The following is a 14,461-nucleotide window of genomic DNA, read 5'->3' as shown; positions in this document are numbered from 1 at the left end:
CAATGGTGATGTGCTAGTTGACAGGTAGGGGGAGAACTCTGTCTGTCTCATGGTCCAGTCACCTCAAACCCCCTTATTCCAGCGACACCTGAATCCGTTGTAAGAACGAAAACCCACACAAGACGCAGGCAAAGAGCAGCGCAAAAATTTCCTCCCCACAGCGCTCCAAATTTTGTTTCTCCTGTCGTAGAAGGAGCTTGCAACACCTCGTGGGGAGGATGAAGTCAGTAGAACAGCAAAGCTTCGAAACTAGCAGACCTGACTTGCGCTATTCAGCAAACGTTTTTGCCCGTGATATCCTCACTTTAGCTTCCTCGAGTGCTTTCCTGGGCAGCATCCTAGTGAATCGGGATCCTGATGGCAGCAGTCCCATGCCACAAAAAGAAGCTGTCGCATCTTCTCTGTGCTATTCTTCAAACCTTGAGGATACCTCTGGACCGCGCCTAAAACCATGACGCGTTAGTATGATGAATATCATTTGAGGATGATATCCTCTGTCATCCAGGCTCCACATACCTGGATGGTAACAGCAAGGCAAGTTCAGTCCTTCGTTGTCAGCTTTTTCGTAGCGCTCCCCACATCTCGCGCATCTTCTTGGTCGGTTCTTCTTCTCGATCATTGGATCATCGTTCAGTACAGCATCCTGATCTTCCTTTCGATTCTGGACCTGCTCGTCATTCTGTTCTTCTTGCTCTTTGCACTTCTCGTCGTGCTGCTCGCTCTGCTCCAGAGCCTCAGGTTCGACCCTGGTAATCTCTCCTTTCTCCCTGCCAGTCTCTGGTTCCTTGGTCTTCAACAGCTTTCCAAGGGATTCAAGGGGAGATGCATGTGGAATCGAATTGTTGAAGTCCGTGAGCGAAGCCAGGGCCTCAGAGTACTGCTGATCCTCTGTCTCCGCGAAGGTGCGCTTGCGAGGCAGAATGGCTGACTGGGGTGTATCATGTGAAGTCTCCATGTATGAATGATAGTGTAGCGTCAAGTTTCCATGATTGACAATGGTGAGACCTTTGAGATCAAGAGGCCCGCTGGTAGAAGCTTTGATATCGTTTGATTCACCCGTGGCCTCTGCAGGCGCGGTCTCCCCAGCTCTAGGCAAGCTCGTACGTGGCGGAGTGCTTTTATTGTTGGCCGCGCTGTCGAGGGAGTTCTGGTGAAAGGTAGCAGAGACATGCTGAATTGGTTGTCGTGTCAGCTGAGTTTCCAAACCTGGAACAGTACGTAGAAGCGAGACTTACACCTGGGTAGCTGGCAAAGCTCTTTTCCCAGCTGGCCGCAGCTTTCAAGCTGGTATCACAGGTCAATGTTGCATTGACCCCTTCCCGAGGCACTTGGTGCAAAGTGCCGCTGATGAGGCCAGCAACGTGTGAGCACTGGGCCTCATTGAACACGGCATCGTCAATCGTAAGGTGGCGAAGGACAGCACGGATTTGGTTCTCCGTCAGCCTGTCGATCTGGAACAGGGTGTTGACGACCTCTCTTGAACGAGGTGATGAATCATCCATTGTGGTCGCCATTCATTATAGCAGTGTCGTGTGTGAGATTTGTAGACTGTTGACCGTCGAGAAGAGAGGTTGAAGAACTGCACGTCAATACGTGCTAGAAGTCTCAATGGCCGCTAGATAAGCTTCTCGAGATGGAAGGCAGTTTGGAGGGAAGAAGAGAGGAATGCTTGAAGGTAAGTCTCGATGGTGCACATCCGAGGAAATGGGCTTGCGGACCGCAATACGAGATTGCAAAGTTTCCCAAAAAGCCCAGGCGGGGAGAAGGGTACGTACGCAGGTGTGAAGGCGAGATGCAAGCTTGGGTGCTGAGCTGAAGACGCAAATCAAGTCTCTCATGTGAATTACTTTGAACCCAGGTACCTTCAATGGGCAGGGAGTGGGTTCCAATCCAAGTCGCTTCATTTGAGAAACACAAGTCGAAAAGATTCAATGACAGCCCATGAAAACAATCATTGGACACAGAACGAAGCGTCTGACTGTGTACTGGGCCGTCAAACACGGTTGAAGGGATTGCCAATCGCCAGAAACTTGAGTCCGCGTAGAGGAAATCTAGACCACAGACAGACTTTGGAATGGGATATTCCAGGCAAAACGTGGTGTCTTCAATGAAATATGCCGCGAAAGCCCAGCCCCTGATCCGAGTGCTAGGGGGCCTGGGCAAGTCATGACAACGAAAGCACATGTGCACCTGTGGCCGAACGGTACAGTTGCGTAAACCTCCTGTCTACTGTACATAAAGAGGCCTTCTGACCAGGAAGGAGGGCTTTGAGAGCGTTACTGTACAGCAGTATACAGCCCAAGGGTATATTTTTTCGACGGTGTATCGTCGTGAAGACAATTATTGAATCTCAACACATTGACATCAAAGTTCCGATTCATAGAAATGTCTTGGCTTCCGAATTCCAAATTCCACGCTCTCAGCTTCGTCACGACTCTGGTGATATATTGCCTTGCATCCTGGTGACTTTGGATCCAAAGCACGATCCCACAGTGGGCCCTTCGAGTTTGTTGTCTTCTGGCAGCAAGTCCAAACTTGGCTGAGTTGTCCATTCGGTACTGGCCATCCTATCCATATTAGTCGTTGCATTAGCATTGGTCTAGCCACTATGATGAGGTCAGGTCAGCAAACCGCTTACCTGGGTGGTATGAACAAGGTGAAGAGCCGTTCATCTTGTTTTTATTGTCCTCATCTGTGTACAGGCGGTCACAGATATAACATCGCGTCTTTTTCATTTCATAATGGTAGCCATTGGCGCATCCTCGGCTCTTCTTTGGCAGAGCAGAAACGGTATCATCTACAGACACTGCGCGATGGCAGCAAGTCCAGCCATGCCGGACGGTTCCGGCACCTAGCACAATCCGTTCAGGTATACCTGCGCAATTGTTACAGCTATCAGTCGTCAAAGGCCTGGTAGAACCGGCGTGCTGCTTACCTGGGTGATAGGAACAGGGGCTTAAGCCGTTGTCGAGCTCCCACAAGTTCTGCTCAGAGGTGAAATAGAGCTTGCAGAACTGGCACTGCATCTTCTTCATATCCTCGTATGCTGAAGTGGTCATTGAAAGAGCCGCTTCGAGAGTGTCCGTCTTGCCAGCGTTGATGTTCAGCAGATCTGCTTTCAAACTTTCCACGTAGTCCATGTCGAACCTTGCGTACAGATCTGCCAGATTCTTTTGTCCCAATTCATTGGTTGTTCGTAATTTTCTGGCCTTCAAGGCTGGTTTTCGGATGTTGCCAGTTGATTGTGGACGAGTCGCTGGAGGAGGCTGGTCTTGATAGGTCGCTGCTTGAAGGCTCGATGTGACGGGGATCAAAAGGGGCAGAGGCTGGTGGCGCTCCTTCTCACTGCTGTTCGGTTCCGAGGAGGTCTGATGCCTTCGGCGGAGAATGGTACCATACCACCATTGTGTCCAAAAAGCACGCTTATCACTGCCATGATCCCGACCCCTCACTCCCGACGCTGAAGAGGGCAGATCCATCTCCTCAAGGTCCTTATTGTCGCCGAAAAGTGTCTCTTTCGGCATTGAGAACGAGCCACTGATTCCACGAGCCTCAGCCGGGGTTGCTTCGTCCAGGGTTTCATCCGGAGGTTGTGAAGCAACAACGTTGACAGTTCCCCGCGATGGGGTACGTTGGGAAGACTCTGCTTCGGAGCAGGTTACGAACGAGGCGGCCGAGCTCGAGTCTTCTTCCGGCTCATCATCTTGTCCCTGGGTTCCTTGATGCGAAATGGTGAGGCTACGGCCGTTGACACTCGGAACCTTGGAGACTTCAACTCTGCGGTGATTCCGTCCATCCTACGCCAAGTCCAGATGTCAGTCAACAGCAATCAAGTCTCGGGTCTGTCGTGACCTACGTGCCTAGACAAGAAGTTCGAGACTTCTCAGAGCTTCAATGCGTCTGACCAGGGTCTCAAAGTACACGTAGACGGGTAGCACTCACCTTGCCAAGCTGCGCCAGTAGCCTGCGCGCGTCGCGAGTCTCGTCCTGGATGATTATCTGGAAGGCCATCCAATCCGAAAGCTTGCGGGTGTCATCTGAGCGCTCGTTGAAGAGGATGTCGTGGAGCATGTCAACCAGCTCCTCTCGGGACATCGTCTCGAGGAGCTTGGTGGCGCGCTGCAAGTCGTGTTGTTGCCGCTCACTCTCGCCGTCCATGGTTGATCTTGATGCGGGACCGTTGTGAGGTGGGCTCAGATTTTGAAAGTAAGACAAGTTACGCAAGACTTCCCACTTTTTTCATCTCGATGAGAGACTCAAAATGCTTAAAGACGGCCTTGGGACAGTGGCTGGTGTTGGCTGAGGCCGGAGCGAGATACCCAGGTGTCAGCGTCAAATTCAGGAGAGCGGTGGGGTAACTGGACTAGGGCGATCAACAAAACAAATGCTGCCTGAGTTCTCCGACCTGGCGGAGGAAAGAAGATAAAGTAAAGTTACATGCACATGGGACCTGCCGGAAAATACGTATGTGCTTACACTAGGATACCGACGCCAACCATCGGTGCTCCAGGGTATTGGAAAGCTGCGGCATTGCTGAAGCAGGCTTTAAGTATCACTGAAATCCTCCAACGATGTGACGGCTGAGATCTCCAAGGCCGGCTCATTCTAAACAGCCACTCGATACTGATTAGTCACTCAATGAAACGAAGCTGGTTCTCGTCGTCAAAAATGTGACTTTGAGTGGGGTGCTACCTGGATAAAGCGTCAAATTCATTGGCAGAAGGTCAATGACCTGGGACATTGATTGTCGTCCCGAGAGCAGTATGGTTTTCTGACTCTTTCATCTTCCGCTCCTTGAACGCGTCATTTCGTCATCCATGATCAACCCAAAAGTTTTCAAATGTGACACTGGCATGGCCCGAGCAATGTCCTGCTCAAACCATCTTCCAATGGACCCAATCACTACCAGCCCTTTCCCACCGAAGTCTTGGTTATTGGGCGCAATCAGTACCCTCCGATTTCTAAAGTTCCTCATACTCCAACGTCTCATATCCCAAACTCTGAACTGCAATGAGAGGCTGAGAAACCACCTGAACCTCCAAGAGAGCGTTTGCCGCATATGAGAGAGACTTTTCCCATAGATCCACCACATTTCTGAAAGGCACAGCTTCAGGGAGATCCGAGTCCATGTAGTGAGTAACGCACAGTTTTGCCACAGGATTGTGATCATGGGAGTGCCGGGATGACTGGAGGTCGAGGGCGATCTTGGTGGCGCGGCGAGTGAATGTCATACCGTTGTTTTCTTGTACGCGATAAACGTAGCTCATCGCCATGTCCAGATGCTGGATGCGAGGCATGTATCTGATGGCTCGGCCAACTGTCAACATTAACTCGTTGATCGCGACGTAAATTTCATCTTCCATCTCAAAATGGAATTCCCCGATGGTAAAATGGGTTAAATCTGGCCACGCCAGCGGCGGTGGTGCATAGGATTTGAAGCTCGCAGTCGAAAACGGGGCAAGAATTGTCCGTAGTATGGGTAGAGTGAGTTTCCCAAAAGAAAGCTTGCGAAGCCTCTGCGAGAAGGAGAATGAAGCAGTGCAAAACATGACTTGAAGCTCATTACTCGGGCTCCAACCGCTAGAGCATTTGACCTCCAGTCCTTCGAGATTCGGGGCGATGTGAGACAGAGAGTTGTAGAACACTGTTTAGGCAGGTCAACGTCATTTTAACACCAGGACTTGATTTGCAAGGAGACCTACACTGTATCTGAGAATCATTATCCTGATCAAATTCGAAGAGATTAGGCATCACCAAGACCGCGATGGCTCGGAGACGAGGCATACGTGAAAGTAGGGCCAGGATAGATATTGTGTCTAAGGCATCCCCGAACAAAGTGCGGAAGTAGACGATCTGTGGAGCGGTAGGCAGATTTACCAGTCCTGTGTGCACTCGCTGCGCAAACGCCTGTCGGGCTTCGTTTCCTCCCCCGTTGTTCTGGCCAGCCGGCAGAATTTCAAAGCGGAGATTGCCATTGCCTGTGCCGCTTTCGTGCCACTGCGCAACACAATTGAACACTTGAAGAATGGGCGAGGTCACTGTGTGGACCTTGTCCTCTTCAGGAAGTTCATCAACTTCCCGAGACACCCGGATCGCTGGTGCAAGGTTGCGAATGCGCAGACAAATGTGTTGGAGATACTTCCGTCGATTGCCCACGATGTAGCGTTCAAGGAGAGTCAGGTTCTTGGTCAGGCCTTCGTTCGCCCCATTCAAGATCAGGCGATGAAAGGTGACGGCCTCAACTGCATCCCGCCATTCCGCGTCAATGCAGGCATATGGGGCCAACCGAAGACAGCATCTGCATCGAAGAACGCTGTGTTCATGGTGCGCATCCGCAATGACGAAGCTCCGAATGTTGTCACGGAGCTCCAAGGGCAGCGAATTGTAACCGACGTCATCATCGGCCTGGATCTTGACACCACGCTGCTTGAGAACATCACGGGTGCGTCGATCTTTCAGCGCTTTCGCGAGGCTGTCCGCGCCTATTTCGGTCTTCGTCAATTCAGACAGAAGGCTTTCGAAGTCGAAAGTTCCTGGTTGATTGGCAGGCGGTGTTACCGCACCGTCGCCAAGGTCCTGGGATGGGCTGCCTGGCATTCTGGACGGCGTCAGCATTTCCGCGAGGCGCAAGTCTCGATGATGGAGAGTTTCGTGGATGTACTTACGTGACGTGACGTGGGATCTATCCTGATTGATCGGTCATGCGCAGACACTTTGTCGGGGAGGCGGATTGCGGCTCGTGAAGTCGGAAAGCTGAGAGGTTTCGACAGGTTTAGGTAGGAAGGCTGAAAAGATGGATTGGTGGAAAGTTGGGTGGCTGGGGGAGAGTTGGGGAGTGGAAGGCTGAGAGTAAAAGCTCAGGTTTTGGGCAACAGACAAGTGAAGATGGCCCAGGTAGATCTGGGTCGGCCTGTTACAACTTGCAGAGCTGCCACAGTACGCAGGTATGGAAAGGCGTCACGGCCAGTGAAGCTCGAGGTAGAAGTTGAAAGTGAGGAATGGAAGGTGCCAGATAATGGCTGCTTGAAAGCTGCCCATGGAATTCAGAGAAGTTGGTCCAGCTCATGGGTATGCTGCAGAACTTTTCCGAAGGCACAGAGGTGATTTGGGACAGAGATCAAAGGCCAAAGCAAGCATCCCTAGGTATGCAGGGCTAGACGACAAGCTGCTAGAGCGTGATGGATGGCCAAGAAGCGCAAGGAGATTGCCTCACAGGACCTGCGTCCTGCTTAAGCAGTTTGCAGCCCAAGTTTCTGGCATCTTGGGCCGGTAAGCATTCGCAAGTACCTATGTAGGCACCCGGAGGTACCTAGGTAGTGAGCAGTCTCTGCGCTGGGGAGCGGGTAAGCGCAGTCAGTGGTTGCAAAGTTCCAAACAGATGCCACGACCAATTCTCCCTGCATTCCACTCGCTGGAGTAACTTTCTGAGCTCCGCCTACTTATAGAATATCTACCTCAATGGCGTGCATCTATATCAATCGGGGTCCCGCGGTGAAAATGCTGTCGTATTTTAACGCCACTGAGAAGCCTCTCTGCCACTTTCTAAGCTGGTCTGTCCAACAGCACGGATGTATGAGACTTTGGGCTGGCATCCTGTGTTAATAAGACCTACGGGATGGAGAAGTGGGCATTCCCAGAGACTCTTGCATTCAGACAGTTAGAAAAGCCCAGCGGCTGACCTTTTCAAAGCTTTGGATGGTCAAAATCTCGTCAAGCCACACGTAATCAGAAGACCTCCTGGCTCCGGGAAAGTTACGAAGCATCTCTGGCCAAGACCAATCTTTGAGCCTTTCCCATCACATACAATCTGTTCACAATTCCGTACGTCGTTTCGCCTTTGCACAGGGTAAGTTGAGGACGCTGACAGATCTGCATGTAAACGCAGCTTGCCACCACGTGGGTAGCCGTAGGACTCTTAATGGAAGACACTCGTCTGACTACTGTAACCTCATTAGATGGCGGTCCAGCGAGTCAGGTCCACATTCAACGACACTATGTCTCATTTCATATCGACGACTTCACTTTGCAAATGATTCCTGGAATCGCATGTAATCGCATTGAGATGCCATTGTTAAGAGACATGGTCATTCTCACTACAATTCGTCAATCTCCAGCCTACCTCTACTTTAAGAGCTTTTGTCTGTGCGCCCTCGTCTCTCTCTTTCAGACCACCTCTGTCTCATCGCAGCTTCCAAGGATCAATGGGAGCCTTCATCTGGCACGTTCGCCTGGGAAGGCCAGAGCTAACACCCCACCTACTCAACGCAATGGCAGACGTCGTGTCTCTCGAGTGTGTACGGTCCTCCAGAGATGGCAACAGAGAGCGATGGATCTGGCCCGAATCAAGCACCTACTGCGCCGCGATGACAACGACCTGAAAACTTATCCAGAAATCAGCCTTGATGCTTTTGTACGGCGATCGTCTTCATTGAACAAATATGAGCAAGCGTTCATCAACGCCCGCCGAAGTCGCATCTCCTGTCAGGGAAATAAACACTTGCACACATTCCTAGGCTTGGCTGAAGATGAGGTTGTCGACTCCCGAGACGTTCCGCTCATCGCCTTGGGAGGCTCGGGAGGCGGGTACAGAGCCATGTATGGTTTCGCCACTTTCCTTTCGGTAGCCAAGAAAATGGGACTGTGGGACTGTCTGACATGGACAGCAGGCGTCAGTGGAAGCTGTTGGACTCTCGCAGGATACTATACTTTTGCCGGTCAGAGTGTGTCAAGGCTCACACAGCATTACCTTTCTGTTGCGAGAGAGCTGACCCATCCCTTGAGTTTACGTGCTCTTGATACAGTGGCCAGAAGTAGCCAAGGCATCTATTTCCTCCTTGGCTCGTTGATTCGAAAGGCCGGTAGCCCTGGCCGGGATATTGGTCTCGTGGTGATGGATCTGTATGCCACTTTGACAACTACGTACCAGTTCCTTTCTCGTCAACCCGGATCGAAACTCAGCAGGGCTACCTTGCAGTTTTCAAAAGTCTGGAAACACGCAGGTCTTGATCACGGGGCGGAGCCAATGCCTATCCTCACCGCCGTAAGGAGAGCTCCACCGAACGAGCGCGGAGTTGAACCACATGCAGACTCTTCCATCAGCAAAGGTCAACCACCAGAAAGAGCCATGAAGCAACACGAATCGAATTTAAGCACAATTGTTCCTTCGCGTGGACAGAGTCATTCTCCACCAGATTCTCAGGATAATCTGGACAGCTCTCTTGCCAACGGCTTTTTTCAATGGATGGAGATTTCACCTCTTGAAATCGGCAATGCCGATGTTGAAGCCTACATCCCAACCTGGTCCTGGGGTCGAGCGTTTCGATCCGGAAAGTCCATCGATCGCTGCCCTGAACAATCGCTTTCTCTCATTCTCGGGCAATGCACCAGCGCACCAGCAGGGCCTATCACCGGCTACATGTCTGCTCGGCTGGCTTCACTCCCAAAAGGCACACTAATGTCCCGTGCCCTACTTCTTCTTAACAAGCTTGCTCGAATGAAACGATGGGAGAGCTTCTGGGGCAATCCAATCCGGGCCGGGCAAGATCCGAACCCCTTCTACGGACACACGCCAGAATGGGAGCGGCAGACCAAGATCCGGCTGATGGATGGTGGGATGTCCAACAACCTCCCCAATCACGTCCTAGCACGCCCCGAGAGGGCAGCCGACATTATCATATCGTTCGACACATCGTCGGACGTGCAGACTGGGGCAGCTACCAGGCGCATGTACAACTTTGCCAAGGACTGCAACATACATCTTGAAGATGTTACCGCATTATCCGATCCACCTCGCCCACGTATAGCCACGGATGGGAAAGAACTCTCCACAGCCGCTATGGAACTGGAAAAGAAGTTCCTGCATATGTACGCGAGAGTGTTTCACGGAGGAAGGGAAGATGGGCGAGAGCTCTACATAGTGTACTGCCCTCTCCTCCCCAATGCTGTGCGACCGGGTTTTGACCCTTCAGTAAGATCTTCTCCCAGCGCATAAAGCAATGTTAAATGTGGACGCATGGCTAGAAAATTGTGACTGATGACCAGATAGACTACGGCTTTCTCCACTTCTTACAATCTTGCCTGGACTCCAGAACAGATCGAGTTGCTCCTAGCCACATCCGAGGCCAATGTTGAGCATTACGCCACGCAGATGATCAAGCAGGTCGCACATAAGGTGTATCGTACTAAAAAAAGAATAAGATTGGAACAGAAGGATGCCTCAACTTGGAAAGACATTTGACCTTTCACTCCACCCCAGGCCACAATATAACTGCAGTTCTCGGCTCCGCCGATGACATTGGCGATGACAACAGAGGCCGAGCAAAGCACGATTCGGTTCATCTTGGCGTGTGCGAGCAGAAGTTGCTGCAGTATCGAGACTTTGAAAGTACCAGGATGACAATGAAACACCGCCGCGCCATGCATAGTGCCCAATGCCAGTGGCCCCCCCACAGTCTGGCAGCGGTCACCCATCAATTGATTGAGCAACGCCATGCCTGCCTGCAAGTGGGTACGCAAGAGCTTATACCACATGTCGGCTGAAATGTGGGGGAAGTGGACGCTGCCCGGCCAATCTCTTTGTTTGGTAAACAGACTCTGCCTAAGATAATGGAAGCTTAGGAAAACTCTGGAGTGTCATCAACACAGTAGACATGGCTCTTTGCACAAAGCAGATAGAGACTTGTGATGAGCCTGAGATATCTGCCATCGGAACACACTGCAGCAACAGACAAGCTACTTGCCATCTTGCATCATCAAGCCGTTTCATTCGTTTCTACGTTTTACATCATTGCACCCCTTAATCTTCTAGGGTCTTACAAGCAGGCTAATGCGCTCCAAATTCAGACACAAGTCCACCGCCTCTGCCAAAACTCAAACGTCCAAATCCAGCCCGTTCTGTTTCACAAGCTCCCGAGACTTCTTCCTCCTCTTCATCATGTGCCGGTGCTCCTTGAACCCATACACCAGCGCGTTCACCAGCCCGGTGAGCTGCGTCGTCGCCTGCGCCGCGATGAGCCACTGCTCCTGGCGCCCGGCCAGCTCCGCGAACCGGTTCGCGAGGCCCGGTATCCAGACGACGATGTAGGCCATGGGGAACAGCGACAGCAGCAGCCAGTGCCTCGTGTCGTGGTCGAGCCGGCTGCTCTGGATGACGCGGATGCGCGGCTTGATCCCCAGGCGCTGCTGCGCGCCGAGCTTGGACTCCTGCGCGGCCTCGAGGCCGGTGGTCTTGTTGCGGTCGGAGCTGGTGCGCGTCACCGCCTCGCGCACGGTGGCGGGCATGGTGTGCTTGCCGCGGATGAGCTCGTTGTTGCTCATCATGGTGCTGACGTCCGAGGCCGAGTCGGTGTACATGCTGAAGGAGTAGCTCCGCTGCAGCCTGGGCTCCTGGTTGCGCTTCGAGAGGCGGCGGCGCACGCTGAAGAAGACGGCCACGTAGATGCCGATGACGGCCAGGAAGATGGCGAAGCGCCAGCCGTGGCCGAGGGCGTACCGCAGGTAGGGCGGGTCCTGCGCGATCCAGCACCAGTTGCCCGTCACGGGCTCGATCTTGTCCGTGACCAGGGCCAGCGACGCGGTGAAGAAGGGCATGGCCCACACGAAGAGGCAGATCAGCCGCTGCTCGGTCGTGCTGCAGTGCATGATCCAGCGGTTGAAGTTGACGGTCAGCAGGGTCACGACCGCGATGGCGAGGACGGAGAAGTCGGCGGCCTGGACTGAGATCTGGCCGATCCAGCCGTTCATGTCACAGCTTAGGCCGAGCTTGAGCCATTTTTGTGTCGAGACGACTATGCTCCCGGAGATTGTGTTGTTGAATGAGTTGATGAACTCTGCAGAGTGATGGTCAGTACACATATGATCGATAGAACACAGCGGCTAATGGGGCTTTCTACGTACCAGCAATCGTCAAGTTCATCACCAGTGCGTATCGAAATGAGTGTTTCTCGTCGTGGCTCGAGAACGCCCACATCAGGATCACCGCACCTGTGGCAACCGCAGACAGCGTGCTGCACACCAGGGTTGGGACCGCAACCCAGGGCTCGTAAGGCATATTGGCAGTAACGTTCCGCAGAAGGAAAGTGCCGGGATACTGGCGAGTTCTCTCGAGTTTTGTGGAATCGGTATCGTATAGGTAGGGCTTGTCGATATTCCCTGACGTCCTTCTAAAGTTCTCCGAGCTGATATCGTCGAGTATAGCAGGCTCAAATGAGTGCTACTTTCCTGGTATTGAAGCTCCCCGAGTGAAGAAACGAAAGAATGGAGAGCCGGCTCCAAAGTCTCCCTGGGACTTCGTTGTCGTGAACTTGCGAGTCGTCGCGCCTCAGTGAGTGTCCAGCATGATTGATTGGATTATAAAAAAGGAAAGAGGGAATGCGGTTCGCCGGTTGGAATGGAGCAGCAAGGGTGCGCAGCCCCAGACTTTTACAATCCGACCTGCAGTGTCTGTGTGGGCTCGGAGGAAACAGGAGTGGGCTGCGAGTCAAACAGGTTGCACTCCGTAGGGTAATGGATCTCGAGGTCTGTGGCAATTTCCCGAGACCCTCCTTGGGGAGACCATGTGTGTTGGTGTAGTGTAGTGACCGACGCCTGCGCAGGAGGCACGGAGTTTGAACGGATGCAGTTGCCGATGGGTGGATGACTGCAGACGAACCCTCACCGTTCGCTAAGTCCTGGGCGAGCTGAATGCCGGATATCAATTCCAAAGTTAGAATCGAATTTGCGCCTATTGGCTTCCAGCAGCAAATCAGGACGAGATGCAGGGCGTTGAGAGGGCGATCATACCGATTGGCTGACTCGTATGCGCGAAGCCTCGCCTCCAGCGGCTGATCAAAGATCGCCATCCTTGCCGACAGCCCCCTTGCTGCTGCAGATGATCTGAATTGCTGCCAGATCAGACTTTCTTGCTGTCCTCCTTCCTGGTTGGTCTTTAGGCCGTGCAGTGGGCTCGGCTACATTGGGCGGCGCCATGTAGCTAAATGCAGGTGCCGGGAGATCAACCACACTTGTACATCACCAGAGAACTAGTGTAGAATGCATTTTCAGGCAATGAACATGATCACGCCCGCGAAGAGTTGAGTCTGACGAGGTGGAGCCTGCCAAAATACAGTTGAAATCCCACCACGTGGTACACCGGTATTCCATCCAGGTCAGAGCCTGTGCAACTGCCTGTGCGACGGAATTCCCTTCGCCTGGGAGTCGGTGCCACCGTCATTGTCTCCACCATTCCCCACGATCCTGGCTGGCGACTCATGTCCATAAAGGTCTCGGGGTCTACAGGGCTGTCGGAGTCGTCTGAAGTACTGCCATTGAAACCCGTCCGAGACTTGACTTGCCAAGCTGGCATCCTGAGACGTCGTGACATCAATCCTTCAGACTGCTCGCATTCGGGCGGGCGGCAGTGCTGAACTGTATCAAGGCTGGGTCAGGCAAACACCGCGATTTTCTGTCTAGATTGGAGAGGACGTCGCGACGGTGGGCCTCAAAATTGCCGGCCTGGTAGCGAAATCCTTCAGCGGGAGAAGAACCAGCTCCCGTGTGTTGGTACCCACAGCTTGTCTGTGGGCCTGATCCTGATGATGGGGAATTCTTCTCCGTGGCTCATTCTGCGAGATTCGACTGGCCTAGTAGTAGTATAGATATTCATACACCGCTGTCATCTCTCAACCCTTTCAATCTAATCGACATGGGGTTGTGTGCTGAGGTTTACGGTGATAATCCGGGGGGGGGGGGTTTCAAGTATCCGGCAATTACGACGCCGACAGTGAAAGGAGAAGTTTTCCCAGGAGAGGTCGACATCTGCAGCCCAATATCGAATTTCGGCCCTCGAGAGCATTGTTGTCGGCACGATCCAAGGACAACCTTTCGCCAGGGGCGACATCGGCGGATCATCCCCCCTGAGCATAGGTTGAGCTGAAAGAGGCAACAATTGTGTGGTGAAAAGATTTGAGCACTCTGAACAAACAACCGACCTGATCCTGGGCTCAAGCAAGTTAATCGCTCATAAAACTCTGCTCCGGGCTGAGAAGCAAGCTCTCTCTCGCCGAACTAACCGAACAGAGGGCCTTTGCCATCAACATGACTCCTTCCGGCAAGATTGCCGATGCTTGAGTGCGCAGTTGGTGCTGGAAAGGCCGGAGATCAAGTTCGAGGATTTGTCCCCGAGGGCGAATATTAATCCCTGACTCGGATTTTGAAGCATCACCGTCATGTCAACGATGGCATCGTGAGACTCTGCTTTGTGAAAAATACTCCTTTCAACCACGAATACGATGTAGGTCATGTTTGATCTGAATTTGAATTGTTGTATTGCACACGTCGTCAAGGCTTACTCTAGGGTCAAATGAAGTCAGCCAGCCGTTTCGCTATTGTACAGCATGTATTCACTGTCAATAATCGTATCGACCACGTTGACAGAGTCCAAAATTGCTCGCCCGGGCGATGCAATATATGACTCGCCGTGTGG

General features: G+C 52.5%; 5 protein-coding genes across 5 annotated transcripts; 1 reads left to right on the top strand and 4 right to left on the bottom strand.

The window, feature by feature from the left end:
* Positions 1 to 224: 224 nt before the first annotated feature.
* Positions 225 to 1,502, bottom strand: INS49_012019 (uncharacterized protein; the record flags this gene model as incomplete). The annotated part of the gene is made up of 3 exons (XM_043172726.1): positions 225 to 262; positions 517 to 1,171; positions 1,236 to 1,502. 3 exons carry the CDS (start codon positions 1,500 to 1,502, stop codon positions 225 to 227), a joined length of 960 nt encoding a protein of 319 aa, XP_043024471.1.
* Positions 1,503 to 2,606: 1,104 nt separating this feature from the next.
* INS49_012018 (uncharacterized protein) lies at positions 2,607 to 4,158 on the bottom strand (the record flags this gene model as incomplete). Its single annotated transcript, XM_043172725.1, has 3 exons — positions 2,607 to 2,638; positions 2,936 to 3,797; positions 3,943 to 4,158. The coding sequence occupies 3 exons, from the start codon at positions 4,156 to 4,158 to the stop codon at positions 2,607 to 2,609; spliced, it is 1,110 nt and encodes a 369-aa protein (XP_043024470.1).
* An 803-nt stretch (positions 4,159 to 4,961) lies between these two features.
* Positions 4,962 to 6,597, bottom strand: INS49_012017 (uncharacterized protein; the record flags this gene model as incomplete). The annotated part of the gene is made up of 2 exons (XM_043172724.1): positions 4,962 to 5,644; positions 5,703 to 6,597. 2 exons carry the CDS (start codon positions 6,595 to 6,597, stop codon positions 4,962 to 4,964), a joined length of 1,578 nt encoding a protein of 525 aa, XP_043024469.1.
* A 2,857-nt stretch (positions 6,598 to 9,454) lies between these two features.
* Positions 9,455 to 10,267, top strand: INS49_012016 (uncharacterized protein; the record flags this gene model as incomplete). The annotated part of the gene is made up of 3 exons (XM_043172723.1): positions 9,455 to 9,967; positions 10,046 to 10,171; positions 10,256 to 10,267. 3 exons carry the CDS (start codon positions 9,455 to 9,457, stop codon positions 10,265 to 10,267), a joined length of 651 nt encoding a protein of 216 aa, XP_043024468.1.
* Positions 10,268 to 10,869: 602 nt separating this feature from the next.
* INS49_012015 (uncharacterized protein) lies at positions 10,870 to 12,049 on the bottom strand (the record flags this gene model as incomplete). The annotated part of the gene is made up of 2 exons (XM_043172722.1): positions 10,870 to 11,828; positions 11,896 to 12,049. The coding sequence occupies 2 exons, from the start codon at positions 12,047 to 12,049 to the stop codon at positions 10,870 to 10,872; spliced, it is 1,113 nt and encodes a 370-aa protein (XP_043024467.1).
* Between the last annotated feature and the right edge of the window lie 2,412 nt (positions 12,050 to 14,461).

This window comes from Diaporthe citri (genome assembly GCF_014595645.1).
Source record: "Diaporthe citri strain NFHF-8-4 chromosome Unknown scaffold_5, whole genome shotgun sequence".
NCBI classification, from domain to species: domain Eukaryota; kingdom Fungi; phylum Ascomycota; class Sordariomycetes; order Diaporthales; family Diaporthaceae; genus Diaporthe; species Diaporthe citri.
The sequence above is the reverse complement of the archived record's forward strand: the minus strand, read 5'-3'. Positions and strand labels throughout refer to the sequence as shown.